Source organism: Liolophura sinensis, chromosome 11 (assembly GCF_032854445.1).
Source record: "Liolophura sinensis isolate JHLJ2023 chromosome 11, CUHK_Ljap_v2, whole genome shotgun sequence".
NCBI lineage: Eukaryota > Metazoa > Mollusca > Polyplacophora > Chitonida > Chitonidae > Liolophura > Liolophura sinensis.
The window spans coordinates 26,497,711-26,519,367 of record NC_088305.1 but is presented as its reverse complement, the minus strand read 5'-3'; the positions used below and the strand labels follow the sequence as shown (position 1 = coordinate 26,519,367).

General features: G+C 40.3%; 1 protein-coding gene across 1 annotated transcript; it reads right to left on the bottom strand.

The window, feature by feature from the left end:
- Window positions 1-1,774: 1,774 nt before the first annotated feature.
- LOC135478258 (sodium-coupled monocarboxylate transporter 1-like) lies at window positions 1,775-21,016 on the bottom strand. The gene is given in 16 exon segments (XM_064758532.1): window positions 1,775-2,017; window positions 2,213-2,337; window positions 2,759-2,859; window positions 3,642-3,796; window positions 4,249-4,335; window positions 5,365-5,435; window positions 5,937-6,030; window positions 6,032-6,136; window positions 7,035-7,170; window positions 7,933-8,073; window positions 9,442-9,515; window positions 13,156-13,236; window positions 14,136-14,203; window positions 15,210-15,261; window positions 15,981-16,049; window positions 20,365-21,016. Coding segments are annotated over 16 exon segments (1,944 nt in total). The 5' UTR covers window positions 20,707-21,016.
- Between the last annotated feature and the right edge of the window lie 641 nt (window positions 21,017-21,657).

Here is a 21,657-nt window from a genome sequence, read left to right as displayed (position 1 = left end):
AGGTAACTCTGAAACAAGTCTTAATCATTTTAACATAGCAACATTGAGAATTTCTGATAAAAACTCATGGAGAGGCCTGCGTGGCTCAGTTGGTTAATGTGCTAGCGTAGCGTAATGGCCCAGGAGCCTCTCTCCAGCTGATGCTGGCTTCCTCTCCGGCTGTACGTGGGAACTTCTGCCAGAAACCTTCTCTGCCCGGTCCCCCCCCCCCCCCCCCATAATGCTAGCCGCCGTCGTATAAGTGAAATATTCTTAAGTACGGCGTAAAAGACCAATCAAATAAATATATAAAAACCTATCGACTTCCACTCGTGGAATGAAAATTGGACAGGTCTATTCCACGGGACGGTTTAAGATGGTTCGACATGTCCAATGGTTTTATCACACAGATTATCCTAGATGTCCTGTTTTCGTTCGAATCAACAATCGCACCGCGGCTTTACATGGACAGAAGGTTCCATTATTCAAAGCAGATGATGGCAACTATGAAATTCAAGATATTACAGACTTTCAGAAAATGCATTGTTGTACTTTTTGTGCCGTTTGTATGATCTCTAAATGAAGGACAGAGGGTCCTTGTCGGATTAGTCGAATAAAGCCTACGTGTCCGTAATTTATCTGGTTTGACAGGTACCTCGCGAATGCGGCGGTTTAAACTGGGCATTTTATTTATTTAATCTATAAATTAATATACCGGCTTCCTCTCCGGCCGTACGTGGGAGGGTCTAGCAGCAGCCTGCGGGTGGTCGTGGGTTTCCCCCGGGCTCTGCCCGGTTTCCACTCACCATAATGCTGGGCGCCGTCGTATAAGTGAAATATTCTTGAGTACGGCGTAAAACACCAATCAAATAAATAAATAAATATATATTAATAGATCAAAAAGGACACATGACGTTCTGTCGAAAGTTTGACTTCTATTGTGTTGGGTAATATTATGACAACGTATAAAATGTCTTATAATCAGAACTTCCTTTTTAGAGACAAGAGCCTTGGCCCACTTCATGGCGTTATGTACACATGACAACACGGGTAACTGGCTCTGAAGATACAATATTGTCATGGCAATTAAGCCATCTTGAGGTTAGCAGGTCTTCGTGCGGGTGCACTATCTTCTATACAAGGCCATTATATTAGTGTTAGATTTATCACATCTAATAAACGGCTTTGAGATGAAGTTACTTGATTTTCAATTTCAGTTAACGTGCATAGACGCGGGTATTCTGGAATTATACACGTAATAAGTTTTCTTTAATGTTTTATCAGACCTAGCATAACATATCCCAGAAGTCGCCTCGAAGAAGATGCACATAGGTTTGCTTTACAAATCAGGTACCGTACATGGAATTGAAATAATTCAATATAGTTTTGTGCTATTCAAAGCCTACTGTTAAAATTTAAAGGTAAATAAAACAAGTATTTGTCAAATAAAAGACAACGATAAAAGCTCGATTTATTTTTTTTCGAACTAGTAAACTGCTTTGTTTCAATGTCATTTCGGTGAATACATTAACAGCTCCATATGAAAAAGTATTCGGGGAATGCAGAAGTCCAAGAGTTCGTGTGCGTTATGCTACAAAAACCAGACGTGGCGTTAGTGGTCACACTATGGCTAGGAAGGCCACCATAGAATCCAGTGTTTTAAATGGATTTTGTTCTTTGGGAAAAATCCTAAAAGAAGTAAATATTGAATTTTTTTCCTGGTAAGTGTTTAATGGTCTTTAAGGGGGATCTTCAAGTGGGTGTTTCTTAGTCTTCACAAATGCGTACAGCTAAGTTAAATCCCGTGTTGAATGGTTTCCGAGTTATCTCCCTTTTTCTCATTGAATTCCCCCTTTTCGATTCCGTTTGGCTCTTTCATCTCTTCATCAGACTTCATCGGTGCCTCTTTGTTTTCGTTTAATGACCGTGGCTTGAAATCAGTGTTGGTTTCATTAGACTCAGCTGGCGCCACTTTGTTTCCTTTTATCGACTGTTGTTTTAGATCAGTGCTCGTCTCCAGATCATCCAACTCCTCATCCTGTACATAACAAAGAATTGGTAGGTTTTACGGACCTTTGATTTACTGAATAAATACAAATAGAAACATGAGTTTTAGATTACAGAGCACTTTGTGGGGGGAAATCGATCGACGGGCAATCGCCTCTATACGTTGCTGGGTCCTATGTATGGAACCAGGATTGCCGTCCACTCAAAATTACTGCGCCAAAATTACCTCGTCTTCCTGAGAAGTTGTTCCACAACGGCATTTACCCAGAACCCGCTCCGGGAGACAGCAGAAGAGTCTATCAAAAATCGGAATGAGGTACTTCCGGTCAACCTGGTCAGGCTTTGTAGGCCCTGTGCATGAGTGAAAACAAACGCCACAGGGTAAAATGGAACATAAAAACTGAAGAAACAAAACTAGGTTGATATATGGCCAAGTGACAGATTTAACGGACGAAGTTAACCAGTGAAGGTGTTTTACGTTTAGCACACTTCCGTCTAAATATATAATAATCGTGGCCTGGTAAAGCCCTTTCTGTCTGTAACAAAGCATTTCAGATCTACGTGTTCTTTTGTTCGTTCTCTTATATAGTAAGTCCTTATATTAAACTTTCTGGTGAATGTGTACTGTGTGAATAAAACATTTCGGGAGCAGCAAAACATTGCTGAATTACATTACTTCAGTGGTTACTTATTTGTGTAGGCCATGTTGGATAGCCCATCCCACCCGCTTCTCTAGAGAGCAATCATCGCCCCTAACTACCTGATGACCTACCTGTGGCAAAGCTTACCGCCAAACCCACGATGACACACGTGGCGACGCCAACGGAAGCAAACCATCGGTAGGATACCGTGTACAGTTTGCTGATACCAGTGCTGGGAGAAATAGAAAAATACAATATTACAACTGACACCAAAGCTAACGGACCTCAAGCTTTATTCTCGCTATTTCTCACGGGCTATGTCCTGTTTCATCCACCATGATGCTGTCCGGAGTCGTCTAAGTGAAGTATCCTTGAGTATTAGATTACTTCCCCGCATAGAACAGTCGTTGTGACTTGTAGTTTATAACTAACAATAGACTAATGAAATTAATAAAATAAATTATTCTACCTACATCACGCATCCAGCTCTCACTGGTCCTGTAACTGCTTTATTTCAGAAGGTTTGTCAGATACTTGCGGAAGGGCAGTGGTTTACTTCGGTACTGCGGTCCTCATATACATGTAGGTAGAAGTGAAAAATCCTTGTGTAGGACATAAAACATCATTGGACCAAATAAATAAATCAACTAAAAGGTACACTTTATGAACAGAATTTCAAATAACCTGAATGCTGCTAAATTTAAGTTAAATTTAAGTGTGAAATATTATTTGACTATTACTAGCTCCAGCACTGTTCCGCTCAGATCGCTGTCTAACGTACCTGCGCTCTCACTTTCACAAAACGTAAAGTTTTATGGCGCGATATAACCCAGACAACGCCATCTACGAAAAAGAGCCAATTACCAAAAAATTTGATCGACGAAGTTTAATGAAAGTAGCCCCAGCGATATAAATCATTTGTTTCCCCTTATCATTTCGGTGCGCGTGTGCGTGGGTGCGCGTGTGCGTGGGTGCACGTGCGTGGGTGCGTGTGCATGTGTATACAATACTTACATGTCCCCCACATCGGACGGCGGCTGTGTGGTGACGATGGGATCACAGTTTTCTATGGGGGAGGGGAGATTATGACTCTCCGGGTCCAATGTGTACGAGCCTATGTTGATCCACATTGGGAAGGCCAGTCCAACTATGCCCCCGACCACGGCTCCCTAAAACACGTACACACAGTTACATTCATCTAGGGCGCCTCCGTGGCCGAGTGGTTATAGCGTGCTAGCACAGCATAATGATACTGTCCAAGTCCAACTTATGCGGGCTTCATGTCTGATCCTGCGTATGAAGCTGTTTCAGCAACCTGCAGATAACCGTAGGTTTCACCCTGGGTCTGCTCTTTTCCATGTATCAAAATGTTTACCGCCGTCGTATAAGTGAAATATTTTGATTAGGGCGCAAAAATCAAACTAAATAAACAAATACATATATTCAGCTACGTGATGGCTGCATAACTTTTGGATATTACTTCATCACATATGGACATCAACTTGACATGCGCCGGAAACGCAAAATGTGACAAAACACCCTTCGTTTGAAGAACATCGAGTAAACAGTCCGCACCGGAATTTTAGCCAAATATTCTCCGTCGCTGCATGTACATACGAACCTTCCAATTAGCCCAGGGAAAGACACCACCGAGAAGGAAGAGTCCTAGCAGAGGCCCCGATGCTGATCCAGTAAAAGCCGAGGCTGCCTGCAGAACAAGCAAAGAATGAATATAATAAACATCCGAACGGCTGAAAGGAACACAATACGAGCTCATCACGTGATTAAATTGTTTTACCCTTTAATCCGGTAGATAAGCGCTAATACAGAACATCGCGTTCGGAAATATTTATTTACAGGAGACTTATTTTGTTTTATTATGTCCACACATAGATTTGTTGGGATTTCAGTGGGTAAAACTCGATCTCTTGACGACTCATGAACTTGTAAATTGGTGTACACCGGAAGGCCTACTAATCAAATTGCATAAAAAAACTATCACGCTCATTGCTCCGGTTTTACTCTCTATTTTGTTCTCATTTATACTATGATTTGCAAGAAGCCTATCGGTTGGTAACCTGATTAATTGCAGACTCGTCACGTGACAAATGCCAACTTGAGAGTGCCCTTGCGTCGACGACGCATCGATAGAGGGTGAGACTAACATACCACAAAGAGACTATAACAGCACAAGGCATGCAACTGTGCAGAATTTAAAGAATACATGAAAGAGTACTATAAAAAGGCGAGTATTGTTGTAAGCAAATGAAGAAATATAAGCCGAAAAATATATTTTAAAAAAAGATTTCTGAGACATATTTAATACTTGTTTAATAACCCCTCTATCTTATGTATGTTTTCCGTCAATGGTCGGAAATGACGTCATCTATGAACATACTGTGAACGACAGACCAGCATTTTACAATCATATCGGGCTCTTTCCCCATCAAAGTAGTTTTGACAGCTATAATCGTTGGCATCACCAGGTTAGGCTGCTTAGTTTCCGGACTGACCGCTGAGGCCTCAGAAAAACTCTAGCTTAAAGCCACGCCCCACGAAAAAAGCTGAGAGGCTTCTATGTACTTTTCATATTTAGGCCACATCATAAACTCTGTATTAAGAAATAAAAATCAAGCCTTCATGCATCCTTTAACTGAACAGTTAGATTCTTAATACCTTGGTCGACAAAGCGCGTATTAATTTACTTTGCTAAAAAGTAGAACAGACAAGAAATTACCTGAATAACTGTACCACCAAGACTTCTTGCCATGAAGGACATGGCGATTCCTATAACGCCGAATCCAACGACTGCAATTAATTAATTAATAATGATAGTGATAATATGATATGATATTTGTTTTCAATTATAGCTGTTCGGTTGCCTTATTTTCATTATAATCTAAACTGTAGACCTAACTTTCAACCAGAGTCATTGTCTGTCATTACACTGCAGAAGTTGATCGTTGAGAAAGGCAAAATCGCAATTCATTTGTAACAGAGTATTCGCATTTTGTGATACCACGACTGTTGCTCAAGGCCTATATCACATGGTAGCAGGATTTGTCAAATCAATCACAGGATTCTCAATGTTTTAGGGTTCTGATTTGATATTAGTTTGGCTTGATTTCATTTTGTTGATGCCCCCCGCCAACCTATTTGAACATAACGCCGTTGAAGTACATCATGCGTTGCTCGAAAATTTATAATCAATAATCATTTAAAATAATTTCCTTCCTTATTAGATGACTGCCACAATTTCATAAGTTCTAAACACAGCGACAGATTCAATCACCAATAAAGTTCACTTACCAAGGCCTTTCGTAATGAGAGTTTGTTTCTTCATGGAAAGGTGTCCAAAACGAGGCTTGAGGAAATCTGTCCATGTGACTGTGGCGGCAGCGTTTCAGGGAAGATGACATAGAACTGAGAGCTCCGCTAAACAGACACGCCACAAACAGACCGGGTAAGCCCGGGTAACCTAGGACTTCCATCACAAAATATGGGGCGATCTGGTGATGAGAGAATGTGACATAAAACTGAGAGCTCCACTAAACAGACACGCCACAAAACAGACCAGGTAAGCCCGGGTAACAAAGGACTTCCATCACAAAATACGGGGCGATCTGGTGAAGAGAGAATGTGACATAGAACTGAGAGCTCCACTAAACAGACACGCCACAAACAGACTGGGTAAGCCCGGGTAACCAAGGACCTCCATCACAAAATACGGGGCGATCTGGTGAAGAGAGAATGTGACATAGAACTGAGAGCTCCACTAAACAGACACGCCACAAACAGACCGGGTAAGCCCCGGTAACAAAGGACCTCCATCACAAAATATGGGGCGATCTGGTGAAGACAGAAAGTGACATAGAACTGAGAGCTCCACTAAACAGACACGCTACAAACAGACCGGGTAAGCCCGGGTAACAAAGGACCTCCATCACAAAACATGGGGCGATCTGGTGGAGAGAGAATGTGACATAGAACTGAGAGCTCCACAAAACAGACACGCTGGAAACAGACCAGGTAGGCCTAAGTAATCAAGGACCTCCATTACAAAATATGGGGCGATCTGGTGATAAGGGATTGTAACACAGAACTGAGAACACTACCAAACAGACACGCTCCTCTATTTGTCCATTAGATTTTTCCATTTTGTTTTTTGTAAAGTTAGGTCGACTCCTTCGCTTAGCTATGGAAAAGTTATTCGATGTGGCTATCTAGTAAGAGGTTGCCGCATGGAAACATAATTTCAGGCAAATATGTGCATCACTTTTCCTTCGAAACTGTTGATAGACAAATAAACAAAGAACCTGATTGGGGGATTCAATAAAAGAATAAGAAAACAAATACAAAAAATTCTTAACAAACAAAAAAATCTCCCCTTACCTACAGATTACGCACCTGGTTTGAATTCTTGATTTCACCGGAAGCCAAAGGGTCACAACCTTTCTGGGCGTAGTAAGAGAAGATAACCACGCCTGACAGACATGTCAGAGTCATCATCAATACAACTCCAATACAGTTCAATAACAGTGACCTGGAATAAAAAGTTGTTATCTTTTGCTTTGTCCTATATCCAAACCTGCTGACGACTTGGCCATAGAGGCTCTGGTGTTTTATCCTGGCTGTTCATGTAAATGCTTAAATAACTCACACACCGCCAGCACTATGGCTTAAGCAGAATTAGCCGTAAGCCCCCCCCCCCCCCCACTTTAGAATAAATGTTTATGGCTAAAGTAAGGTTCATCATACAGACACCTGAAAACTACACGTAAATATACTTTAATTTTTTTACCGTTTTGAGGGGCATTTAAATATTTGAATAATAGGGTGGGCTTTATGAGCCATACTGACGGTATCTAGGAACTCTAGCATCACATTACCTTTTTTCCTGATGTTCACAGTAGGAAGGAATTTTTGGGAATCTTTTATCAGTAATCTTCTACCCATGGGTAAAAAAAAACAGTCATGGGTAAAAAAAAACAGTCATGAGTAAAAAAAAAGTCACTGTCGTGATTAGAGTTGGAGAAACTTCCTGTGACGTCATACGTTATGGAGTATGGTCGAATTATCCAAAACTAAATAAAAACGTTTAATGATGATCAATGAAGGGGACATCGTACATGGGAAGCAGCTCTAGATACAGTCCTATGGGTGTCTGCATGATGATGAAGATTATTTGTTTTTGTTGTTGTTGCAGTTTAGGGTTTTACGTAGAGGTGCTGTCATGTCGATTGCCTCATTGCTTTAGATTTGCCGTTTACCATATGTTCGTCAAATCGAGACAACGAATACTTACACTTGAGCTTTCCTGACAGAGGACAGTGTAGAGTAGCGCTGAACGCTGGCCTGGCTGATGGCGAAGTTAGACATAGAGCTGACTGTGCCGCCAACAAATAGATTCCAGAAGCTGTGTCTTATCGTGGGATCGGGGTGAAATCTAAGACAGAAAAGTTCCTAGGGTAGAATTTAAAAGCCATAGACAGTATTTTAGTTGTATGTTTTAAATTGCAAGTTTCACCTGCGGGAATACATTATATGTTATTTGTTTTATTGGTGTCCTACGTCAAACTCAAGGATATTTTACATATTACATCATTATGGTGAGAAGAAACCGGCCAGAACCCGGGAGAAACCCACGACCATCCGCAGGCTGCTTGAATATAAGCGTCAAGTCCGACATTCATATACCATTCGTAGTCCGTAAAAGACGTTCCAAGACGATAATCGCAGATCCATTTCCAAAACAACGTTTAACACTAACTCCCAAAGACAAAGGTCTGTAAGAAATTATACAAATAAGCAATAAAGCCGGTAACACACAAGAGAGAAACGGTCATCAGTTTTCAATAATGCCGGGCAGACCTTCCCATGTACGGCCGGAAAAGAAGACAGCAAGAGCTCAACTTAAACTCACATCAACTGCATTTGTGGGAGGTCGTGAGAAGGTCTGCCACCAACCTGCGGATGGTCGGCCCGACTTTTTCCCTCCGTAATGCTGGCCACCGTCGTAGAAAAGTGAAATATTCTTGAGTATGGCGTTAAACGCCAGTGAAATAAATAAATCATTTGTAGGAGGGGCCTCCGTGGCTCAGTTGGTTAGCGCGTTAGCGCAGCGTAATGACCCAGGAGTCTCTCCCTAATGCGGTCCCTGTGAGTTTAAGTCCAGCTCATGCTGGCTTCCTCTCCAGTCGTACGTGGGAAGGTCCATCAGCAACCTGCGGATGGCCGTGGGTTTCCCCCGGGCTCTGCCCGGTTTCCACCCACCATAATGCTGGCCGCCGTCGTATAAGTGAAATATTCTTGAGTACGGCGTAAAACACCAATCAAATAAATAAATAAATAAATCATTTGTGGGAGGCTTACTGTGATACGCTAGCACGCGAACCTCTCGGCCAAGGAGAACTCGGTATACATTAACTTCATATTTGGGCATAAAGTTCGACTTCTTATAATGGGGGTCTGAAATTTAAACCGATATATATTGTGTTCTCTTGTAACACCCCACCGAGTCACATTATGCTGACGCCGGGCCAACCAGTCATGTTTCCTTGCTATAAATGTGCTTTTCGCTATTCGTCCCCCAAAATCATGGCGCAGATATTTTTTATTAATTTTTACGGATGGCCTTGGGCCTAAAGAGCCTGTTTTGCTGCAGATGTCAAGCCCTGGGATGTCAATCATGACGTGGGTTCGAATCCAGATCTCGATCTCAGGTTAGAATTTTTTAACGATTTGCTCCCTCACTGATCGTCGTCATGTACGTTAAAACACCAATCAATTAAGTAAACAAATAATTGATACTAACGTTGGAAAGTTTATCCGATCCCATTCTTCGTTCAGTCTCCAAACCTCACCTAGACCTCCCACCGAAATGGCACCCTATACGAAAGTCAAACAAATATACCATTTTAATTCTTGGCTAATATTTAATGATCAACTTATTAATTTACTTATTTCTTTAATTCAGGAAGTATTCTGAAATACAAGATTATGCATACGATCAACGATACTGTATTTATACGGAGATGTGAAAATTTTCACTTTCGGTAAAATTTCGTTGCATAAAGCTACACTCTAAATGTGGCGTGAAGGATTAACACACATCGGAGACACCTGAAAAGGTTTGACATGTCACACAATGTATCAACATGCTAAACACGTTTGGCAAAAATTCACGAAGAATCTGTTTCATGACGTTTAATTGTTACACACGATTAGTGTAAACACGTAATCGTGGTTTATTGGCCATAGGGCATATCCGAGCTAAACACAAAGATGACACAAAGCGAAGCACTCATCTACCTAAACACGTAAGATTGCTTCACGGAAAAGTAAGCACATTATTAAGAACACACGTAACAGCTAAACATGTCTATATGATGATATTTATGACGCTGTTATTTAGTTCAGTTGGTAACCAAACATGTTTGGTCTGAACGTGTGTAGGCCCCGTGCCATAGTACACGTGATCTGATTGAAAACGAGGCTGGTCGTCTGCTCATTTTTGGAAGAGAAGATGTCGAGAAGTGTCTCTGTATTTGGCAATTGTGGTCATGGTATGTACTGATCGTTTTTATCTTTTCTCATAAAATTGTTTGTGTTTGTGTCTGCTGTACAGTTTATGTTGTATTGTGCATCATTATATACGAAAAGCCCTTGACAAACAGTTCACAGTTCTGCCCAAATCCGGCAAAATTCTGATACACTTCAATTAGCTTCAAACTAACATCACTGCAGTCATATTCAGCGTTGGATGAAGCACTGAAGCAGTCAGCGTGTTAATCAGCCTGTATTTGTATGATGACTCGCATATTTATGCAATATGATCGATGCTTACTCCTCCTAACTTTTCAGAAACTGCCTAAATTTGACATCTAAACATGAAAGGACTGCGAAGCAATGTATGCGATTAAAGGTGTGTTTTCCTTGATTTGAGAAAGTATTGTCACACTGGCAGAGCAGATACATTTAGGAATCGAAGCGAAATCCTAGCTAGAATGTAACAACATAGCATTGAATGTTCATGGCAGCATGTACAGGAACACTAGCTTACTTATTACATGTAGGCCTATACAATGAACCTGTGTATTTACCTGTACCGGGTACCAAAATATTGATATTCATTGTCAAGAGCAAAATACCGAAAATATTTATGTATTATTTCATTTGCGTTTGACAGCCAGACGTATGTGAAGTGAAATGTGAGGCACGGTTATCATAAACCTATATATTACATATTACTGGTATTAAACCAGTTCTGTTGCTTCAAAAATAAAATGAAGTCACTAATTTGTGTTTTATATAAATTGAAGTTGCCGAATGCCTGAAGAAGACAGTGTGGACAAGTCCATCAAATTTTACCAATTTATGACTGGTGTACAGATAATACAGATTGCCATATTATTTTGCCCTTGTACATTTGCATATCTTTATTTATTTATTTTTTTATTTATTTATTTGATTGGTGTTTTACGCCGTACTCAAGATATACGACGGTGGCCAGCATTATGGTGGGTGGAAACCGGGCAGAGCCCGGAGGAGACCCACGACCATCCGCAGGTTGCTGGAGACCTTCCCACGTACGACTGGAGAGAAAGCCATCATGAGCTGGACTTAAACTCACAGGGACCACATTAGTGAGAAACTCCTGGGTCATTACGCTGAGTACGAAGGCCCACCACCTGTAACTAAGTCGAACTATACGTAACTGCAGTGTTCTGTTCAACCAAGGGTCCTACTGTAGGGAAGCCAACGTGACGTAGGATTTGTGAAGGTGGTAAATTGTGGCATAGCGAAAGTCACTTCAGTATCATAATAACAAGACTTACAGTTTCAGTGGTTAATTACGTGTAAATAATGTTTTCGTGGACATGTCTGTATAAGTTATTTGTTTCTGAAAGTTGTCTGGAAACATTATAGTTGAAGACTGACCCACATTGACGTTATGGATTGTTCACAAAATAAATTATTACATTACTGCATATTGTTGTAATAATTTAAGCTTTCAATTCAGGTAAACAGAGTAGACATGTATCCCTCGTTATTATCGTTGTTTCCATAGTAACGTGGTTCCATGGAAATGTTTATTTATTACATTGGCATGATTAAAAGTTCCATTCATGATATCTTTTGATCAGTTTTTATTTTATTATTGCATTAATTATTACGTTATTAGATGAAAACACTAACTCACAGCAAAAACAACCTAGTTATTAGACATTGGTTGTAGTAGAATAGTGGTGAACTATTCAGGTAGAATGGTTGTACATAGGTCTTGTGAGAGATCTGTTTGTTTGCTACGGTTTAATGTCATTTGCAACATTACTTCAATGCTTAATACTTAAATGTTGCATACTTTACAGACCTTCCTTAAATGCTGGTGTGAATGAAGACAATTAATTCCATAGTAGAACAACCTAAGCACCTCCTTTTTTACACATGTTTACATAATGACATGTTAAAAAAGCTTAAGCAGGTAATGCGCGAAGGTATGCAGTGGATTTGTGCATAGGTATCAAATATGTTTAGCTTACCATGTGTTTTGGAGGTAAACATGTTTAGGATTCCCAGACAAAAAATATTTGGTGCCCTCCACATGTTTAATGCCTCCACATTTCAACCTAAACACCTTTTCTCCTCACATATTGAGCCAATCATGTGCTTAAAAAGTGAAAACAAGATTGTGTCGACCTTTGTGTTTAGGCCCTACACACACAGCGTAGAGTGTATAAACGCTTGCCCGGACCATGCATATTCAACTTGCAGAAAGGTTATATACAAATGTAAAAGAAACGCGTTTATTTTTCACGTGTAGTCTATTTATATAATTCTATTTAAAATGAAAGAACAAGAAATTCACCATCAGTGGAGGAAGGGACTGCTGAAGTGATGTGTGGAATTACCATTTCATTATATTTCATTCGAAGTTTTCACTGAAATAAACACAGCCAAACGTCTGACTATTACGCCGGTGTGGTGAGGATCCGTGACGTAACACATTTATCACCCCACACCCCAATTTAATGTATGAACACGCTGTTTACGTGGGTGACCATTACACTACAGTAAATTTAACAACAAATTGTTTCAAAGGTAAAAATAAAGAAAAACTGACAGCTGACTGCCACCACAGTTATCGACAAGATCAATGATGCCAAATTACTTCATAATACAAGCAAATATATGTCCCTATGCATGGGGTTTAACATCGTACTTAACGATTTTCAGTCATATAACAACGAGGAGGTAGCAGGTGTGTGTACCTATACTGTGCGACATGGTCGCCAAAGTGATGCCGCCACTGGAATATCCGGCCGACGACACCAGGTATGACACCCTTCCCAGTCACATTATACTGACACCGAGCCAAGCAGTACTGTTTCCTTTGCTCTAACCTCAGTGCTAAGCGCCAAGCGAGGCAGCAACAAAGTAGCAAATGTAGTTTTATCTCCAGTTTTCTTTTATCATCCGCTGACGTTCACCCACTTTCTAGTTTTATTTCACTATGTATGTTCAATACCTGTATTATCACAGCGAACAGCCCAGCAACCATGATAACGGCTTGGAATACATCTGTCCATACAACGGCCTTCATCCCACCCTAAAAAAACAGTTGTGCCAAAAGCCTTACAACAATATTTGATGTCGATTAAATTTAACTCCGTACTTAAGATTTGATTTTGACTGATGTTTAACGCCGTACTCAGGATTTTTCGCTATTAAAAGGAATACCATCAATTTTTATGGGTATTGATAACTTGTGCATAGAGTACACAGGCGGAGTAAACCACCGCCCCATCGCCAAGTATCATACATTTGCCTGACTTGAAGCCGCAGCCTAACCAAAGAAAGCTGATTAGTTAGGGATTGTAAGCTGCAGAGAAGCTATAGACTTTACATAAAAACGCTTGGGGTAAAGTACAGTTTGTTTTGCATCCTTATATTTAGAGTTCGCAGTAATTCACTTCATAAGTATCGCTGTCCTATTCTACGACATAAGTTTTGACTCGAGACAAAACTAAAAACGTCACTGTTATTTTTGAGAATAGTCAGACCGTCAGTTTATCACCAAAGGGAGAATTTTTGGTTCAGTCACTTAACCATTTAGGAATGCAGAGATATTACATTTATACATGTTCTTTTGCGTGAGTTTCGAGTGAGTGAGTGCTTAGGGTTTAACATCGTACAATTTTTCAATCATATGACGACGAACGAGTCCTTAGAGCGCATGTACGAAAATGTGCCTCCTTGATTTCCACTGCTCTTTTATCTAGTGCTGCTTCACTGAGATGATTTACCGAAGGCAAGTAAGAGTGTGACCCGATCCAGGAGTGAAACTGGATCTACCACTCCTGACGTGGACGCTCTACCAATTGAGCTATCGGGGCCGTTACGAGGATTTTGATATTAGATATATATGTTCTTATTTTAATCACTTATTGCGAATGTTTGATAAAACAATAGAGATTGGTAGTACCAATGCAGTCATTAGATACAAACCAGTGTAGTGTAGAAGGTCGCCACCATACAGACAATGATGATTGTAGCCCAATCTGGGAACTTGGTCACTGAAGAAAAAAAAGAGAAAGGTAAAATGAACCGTTGTACTCCATGTAACATGACGTGAAAAAAAATCTTCTTTAAAATGTTAGATGTAGGGAGCAGCATGTGGTTCAGTTACCAGTGATCAAGGCGCAAAACTCCTTACCACGAGATTTACAATGTGCGAGTTCAAACTCGGTCCCCCCATTAGTGTGTTCTTTAAGGACAATAAGTAAAAATACGAAGTTCATTAGGTAAACGCAAGAAACACTTGTGTTCTGTCTAACAAGGCTTGTGTCATATTTGAACAACTCTATCTTGTTTTAAGTAACAAAAGGTGTTGTGTTGAAAGAATTGAACACAAGATGCGTGGGATGCTATACACAAGTTTTGTGGTACCAATACAACTGCGCACGACATGCATAAATTTTAGTTCAACACCAGTTTGTGTTTTATTATTTTGTAACAAACATGTTTATTTAACGTTTGTGTTGAGGTAACACATTTCTGTGTTGAATGAAAACAACACAACATGATGTTTCAGATTTCAACTCAAGTGTTTTTTTTGGGAGTACCTTGGTCCCGTCTTACAAAGCTGCCTTAACACTACCCCAAACACCGTTATCATGGTAACCATATGTCTTCACTATATGCCGTACGTGGGAAGATTTGGCAGCAAACCTGCGGATGTTCGTCGGTTTCCCCGGGCTCTGCCCGGTTTCCTCTGACAACAATGCTGACTTCCGTATAAGTGAAATATTCTAGAGTACGGCGTAAAACACCAATCAAATAAATCAAATAAATAAGTCTTTACTATATGTTGTTTAGGAAGTCGAGCGCATGCTGGCTTCCTCTCCGACTGTTCGTTCCAGCAGACCCTACCTCATCAAAATAGTCGCTGCCATTGCATAAGGAAATAATTAAATAAATACATTTTTTGTTTCTTGGACTTGGCGAGAAAATATGGCACTACATTTAAGAGTGAAATTGTCATATCCATATACTAAATATAATACATATGATTTACTGCACCTGCTTCCAGAGCTGTGGATGGAGCATAAGAGGCGATACCCATGTACAGTATCTACAATCAAAATACAAAAAAGTCTGTAACAGAAAATATCTATGTATTTCTTTTTCTTTACACTCAACGACTGACAAGTTTATGGGGGATGTCACATTACTGTTGTTGGTGTAACAAAGCATTGTGTTGTCCACAAGTGACATGATCTGCTCTACCATCACTCACAAAACATAAAACTATGTTAAATTGAAGACATTGGTTTTTCATTTTACCGGACTAACCAGACTTTAAACCGCAGTAGAAACAGCGAGAGCTGGATTCGAACCTGTGATATTATTGGTCAAGAGCCACTGAGATTTGGCGAAAACGACACTATAAGGGTTTAAACAGCCAGAGTCCTGAACAGAAAACAATATGCTGCGTCCATTTTTTTTTCTTTGGGGGGGGGGGGGGGGATATGTATGCTTAGGTTTTATGTAATATAGCCACTAGAAGTCATTAATTGTGTGTGAGAGAGTAAGTCCATGCCGCCACTGAAGTATAATGTCGCAGGAACCAGACATGACACCTCGCCCAGCCACATTATAGTGAAACTGGGTCAACCAGTTTATGTATTTGATTATTTGCATAACATGAAACTCAAGAAATTTTCACGTATAGAAAGGCGTTCAGTTTTATGGGTACATCAAACCGGAGCGCTTTGTGTTGATAAATAGCTGCACGATTAACGAGAATAGATATCAGTGTATAATTCAGAAAGTTCTACATGGGTGACTTACCTGCTGAATCAGCATAATCACGGAACCCACCAATTTCACAGCACGATGCTGGAACCGTCTCTCCAGATACTGCGCAAACCAAAATTTAGAAAAAAGCAACGCGTCACTGACAATTGACAAATACATGTATTCTGTATCTTTTTTGGCCCTGTTATCTGAATTGCCTTAGTTCGAACACCTATACCTGTGAAACAGCGAGTCCAAATCCATCTCCATGGCCAAGTGCAACAGTTACATGTACATGTATATTCTTATTATTTCTTTACTTATTTAAATGGTGTTCGGGTGAGCTTTAAAGAAAATCCAACAAATAATATAGCCTATAGTTATTTCAAATGATGGGTGGAAACAGGCCTGTTATCTTCTCACCTGCCAGGTAACTCTACAAATCGACTTGTAAACTGCAATTCTTACTAGGTCATGGCTAACGCCATTTTAGAGACATGATGAAGTGTCCAAGGAGCCGACGATTTTATGGCTATAAGGCAAACTTATGGCCGCATGACGTCGGCAGAAACATGCACATTCTCGGGTTACAGAAAAAAATGATGCTTGTTAAACTTTATGTGGAATTCTTTATCAACCCATACATACATTGTTGTCTATTGTTGTCTTTTCTTTTAAAAAACTATTCTCTTATGCCACCGTGGTCAGGCTTATAGTACAAGGAAACCGGAGTGTCCGAATAAAACCACCGCCCTTCGCCCCGTACGTCAAAAACCTCCTGACTTTGCAGCCGAACCACCGTGAGTCGAATCTGAGAAATGAGTCAGCGAGGTCTCCGGATGAGACGTGTTACATACAATATTCTCGAGCAAACCCATTGCGAAAATCTACAATCTAAAAAATTAACAAATGTTTTTAAAAGCACTTTGTTTTTATTGGTAAATGGTCTGAAATAATTATTATCCATACAAAACTAACTGTGAAATGTGTTTGGATTTTTTCAGCGATTAAAGCATCGTTAAGTCCGGTTGTCTATTTCCATTTTTCGTCTGTCATTCATATACCGACCGACCGCTGTTTAACTATTGGATAACATTCAGCTGTTTTATAGACATGTGAGATTCACTCTGCAATAAAGGTTACACCAGCGCATTGATTTTCCTTACAATTTATGTAGTAAATTTGTCAACTTCAACCTCAAAAATATATACCCCCTAACCATACTGCCACACGCAGCTTGCATTTTTCTCTATAACATTTTCTCAAAACATCAACCTAGCATCGCCTTCATTTTTTTAGCTATGGTTGCTGGAAGTGAAGTCGAAGCATTTTGTTACCTTGGTAACCTCCGGCGGGTAGGAAGTAAAACTGGCAAAAAAATTTCAGCTCAGTCCAAAACTGACAAAATCCTAATATATTTTAACTAGGTAGAAACTAACAGTGCGGATATTTATAGTGTATCAACAACCTAAAATGTCTATGTGCCAATATTATCCAATCAGTGCTCCTTCACACTTCAGTCCGGAGTCAAATCTTTGCACCCAATTGCACGAATTGCGTATGTGAGCTATAGTCTGGCACAAAATCTCACAAGCCACAGACTGAAGGCGTTACAAAGCCGGCTAAAGTTTGGTTTAGTTTTATAGGCCATTCCTTTTTGTCTTTTCTTATTTCTTGAGTGATGTATAGAAATCGTTATCATCTACTCGTCATTTTGACATGGTCGATATAGCATCAAGGCCAATGGATGTTATGGGCTTCCATAGATTGTGGTTTGGTGCACACAAACGAATTGTCCCCACGAATTATTGTACTGGCAAAACCTGACTTGTCAGTGTCTTGAAATATGAGTAACCGAATGGACAGTCACTGGTATACATAAAGGATATACATAATAAAATTTATAACTTCTACTTGTGGTAGCTAGGTCGTCCAACTTATTACGGAATGGAACTGCTGGCCCATCGCCAAGAAAGAAAATACAAAATGTTTCTCCCCTCCGATGTCAAGGTGCGTGGTACGAGAATTATCCTGCGTAGAATCAAGGGTGAAGAGTCGTATCAAACCACCCTGGATTTGTATTCAGATACGAATGACCACCAAAATAAAATGGATTTGTTTCATTGGCATTTGACAATGGTAAAACCTTGCTAAATAATTTCCTGAATCAGGATGCGATCCGGATAAAAGCCATACTTTAACTTTAAGACTATCTAAATCCATTTTAAAATATATTTTTCCGTAGAAAAATATAGTTGCTGACGAGCACACAAAATGATAGAGGACATGCAGACACACAATGCAGTTTCATAGATAGAAGAGACCGTGTGCATGGGGTAAACCACCGAGCTTTGGCAAGTTACTGGAGAGCTTTTCCACATGTATGGTACAGATATTTACACCATATTTGTTGAAAGTAAACGGCAACACGGGTGCCGTCGATCACTTATCGTCCCAGACTCCAAGAACCGTGTGAGCGAGGAATCCTCAAATGATCTGGTATTACAAGGCGGACAATGGGCCACAGCGCCAGAAACTGTGCTAAACTTAAAAAAATTATGACTTTATCAAGTTAATGTTTTACATTTGAAGACAAACGTTAACCAAAACGAAACTTTGACAGCACGTAGAAATACATACATGAAAGTTTCAGTAAAGATATTTTCTGGTTAACGTTGATGTTCATAATGTAAATTAAAAACACAGTGCTTCGTTTAAACATTCATTTAAAAAAATCTCTTTTATGATCATATAGCTTGTATGGGTGCTTCAACTATGTTATATACCTTTGATTTTGAAATGAACAGAATTGTGCTGAGATTTTGAAATTTACACTTTCTTATCGTACCTCTCTGGGTCCGATTCTCCGTTTTACCTTACCAGGTCCTTTCCTAGAAGTTTTAGAATTCCAAAATCTGAACTAACGGGTTTCCATAATCTTACCTCTCACGACTTACCTCACAGGAGCTGTTAATTTCTACAACCATACCTCTGATGGATTATCTCTTAGGAGCTGGTGAGTTTAAGGAATCTTACTTCCGGATAAAATATGGTGAGCGTGAGAAGTCCTGGCGACTTTCCATATAGATGGAGATGATGAGTTACAGAAGCTTTTACTTACCATATTCAAGAATCCTACTTATCACGAGAGCTGGTGAGTTTCTAGGCTCAAACTTCTGAGAACTTAGCTCATAGGAGCTGGTGAGTTTCTGGAGTTCTACTTCTGACGATTTACTTCACAGGAGCTGGTGAGTTTATGGAGTTCCACTTCTGACAAATTGCTTCACTGGAGCTGGTGAGTTTATGGAGTCCTATTTCTGACCACTTACATGTACTTCGTAGGAGCTGGCGAGTGTGTAGAGTTCTACTTCTAACAACTTAGGTCCTAGGAGTTGAGTTTATGAATTTCTCCTACTGACCACTTACTCCAAAGAAGCAGGTGAGTTTATAGAGTTCTGCCTCTGACGAATTATTTCGCTGGAGTTGGTGAGTTTATAGAGTTCTACCTCTGACGAATTATTTCACTGGAGTTGGTGAGTTTATAGAGTTCTACCTCTGACGAATTATTTCACTGGAGTTGGTGAGTTTATTGTGCCCTATTTCTGACGACTTACTTCACAGGAGCTGATGAGTTTAGGGAGTTCTACTTCCGAAAACATACTTCACAGGAGCTGGTGACTTTTTTAGGAGTCCCACTTTTGACGTCTTCCCGCATACAAAATTAATTACATTCTTTTGTACCTTAACATAGCGGTTATTGTGGTCAGGTCGGTTTCGTTCATACGACTTACCTTGTAAGTTTGTGAGCCCTACCTCTGATACATCTCGTGCATCATACAGGTTGCTGAGGTTCTGGCCCTGAGATCAAGAAGCAATCTTAGACATAAGTCAAAATTTTAGTCATTAAATTTGGTATGCTCCTCTCCGTTATTTTAGCTCAAATTTTTTTTACAATAACCTACCCATAATTTACGTTGTCAAGCAATATTTTGAAACTGTTACGTAGGAAATAACAATTTTAAAGTGAAACTTTCGACTCAAGTCTAAGATAACGTCGCGATCACAGGGTCTAGAGTCTTATTTCTGACGTCATGTGTCAATTTTTCGATTCTTCCTGTTCTTCTGACTTGTCTTATATGAGCTGGTGATATTGTTTTCTTACCTTACAGGAGCAGGTGAGTTTAGGAACTCTGCTTCTGAGAACTTATCTCATGAGAGCTGGTAACTTTGAATATCCTACGTTTGACAACTTACCTTATAGGAGCAGGTGAGTTTAGGAATTCTGCTTTTGAGGACTTATCTCATCTGAGCTGGTAACTTTGAATGTCCTACATTTGACAACTTACCTCATAGGGGCTGGTGAGTTTAGGAATTCTGCTTTTGAGGACTTATCTCATCTGAGCTGGTAACTTTGAATGTCCTACATTTGACAACTTACCTCATAGGAGCTGGTCAGTTTCAAGGGGTGTAACAGCGGTACAAATATGAGGGCCGCCATGATGTTGGACATGCTCATTCCCCAGGCTAACATCCAGTACTCCGTGCCTGCCGTGTGCATCTCAGCGGCCGTCCCTAGAATCATGATTGCAGAAATAAAGGACACCAGAATGGAGATTGCTATCGGCAGAAGCCTCATATTGCGGTCGGCCATGAGGAACTCTTTGGTTGTCCGCTGCTTTCCGCCGGTGAAGGCGTAGAAAAGCCCGATTCCTGCGGACACGATCAAAACGATTCCAAATACCACATAGTCCCAAGGTCCGAAAACACGATCAACACTCATGGTGACTTCTACGTTTTCCCTATTTTCTTTAAAACCAAATGGAATGTTGGGATAAACGTCGTTTTTTTTCTGTACTTGATTGTCTTTTCGAGCTTGCAATTCGTCTCTGCAGTGGAGAGTAGAATAGAGAAGACACAAAATGACGTTGTCTTCTTCAGAGCTTTCTCCAAAAACGTAGTTACTTTGGAAAATTCGATTCTAACAAGTCCGAAAACAAGCAACAGTCATTATAAGCTCGATGTTGATCATTCTCAAATCAGATTTGTCAACAAATAAAAACTGACGACAGGTAAAAAAAATGATCGGTTTCCAGTGCAAATTGGCTATACAGACTTTCAAGACAACAAAATGGTGGAGTTTGGAAGTACTACAGTTAGCCTCGAAACTGAGCTTAGGTGTTGGCCAAGCCCTGTAACATGCTACATTATGGTTATGTATGTGTGGTCGTGATATAGCCTAGACAAAAACATTCACATAAATATATACAAGGGCTCTTGAACAATGATAAGAATGGTGATTATAAATCAACAATCAGGTTCAATATGTCACCATATAGAACATGTTGTACAAATCCAATCGTAATGGCGATACAATATAACGGCTTGAGCATCTAATGTCGTCGTGGGGCCTTCGTGGCCTGGGGGTTAGCACGCCAGCGCGGCGCAATGACCCTGGAGCCCGTCACCCATCGGGTCGCTGTGAGTTCTGCCGGCTTCCTCTACGTGAGAAGGTTCTCCAGCAACCTGCGGATGGTCGTTTAATTCCTTAAGGCTCTGTCCGGTTTCTTCCCACCATAATGCTGGCCGAGGTCGTATAAGTGAAATGTTCTTGACTACGGCGTAAAACACCAATGAAATAAATGAATAAATCTAATGTCGTCGCCTAAAAGTTTACCGGGGGTGGGGATAGGGGAGAGAATGGGGTCGTAACTGCTTGCAAATGCTTGCGTTC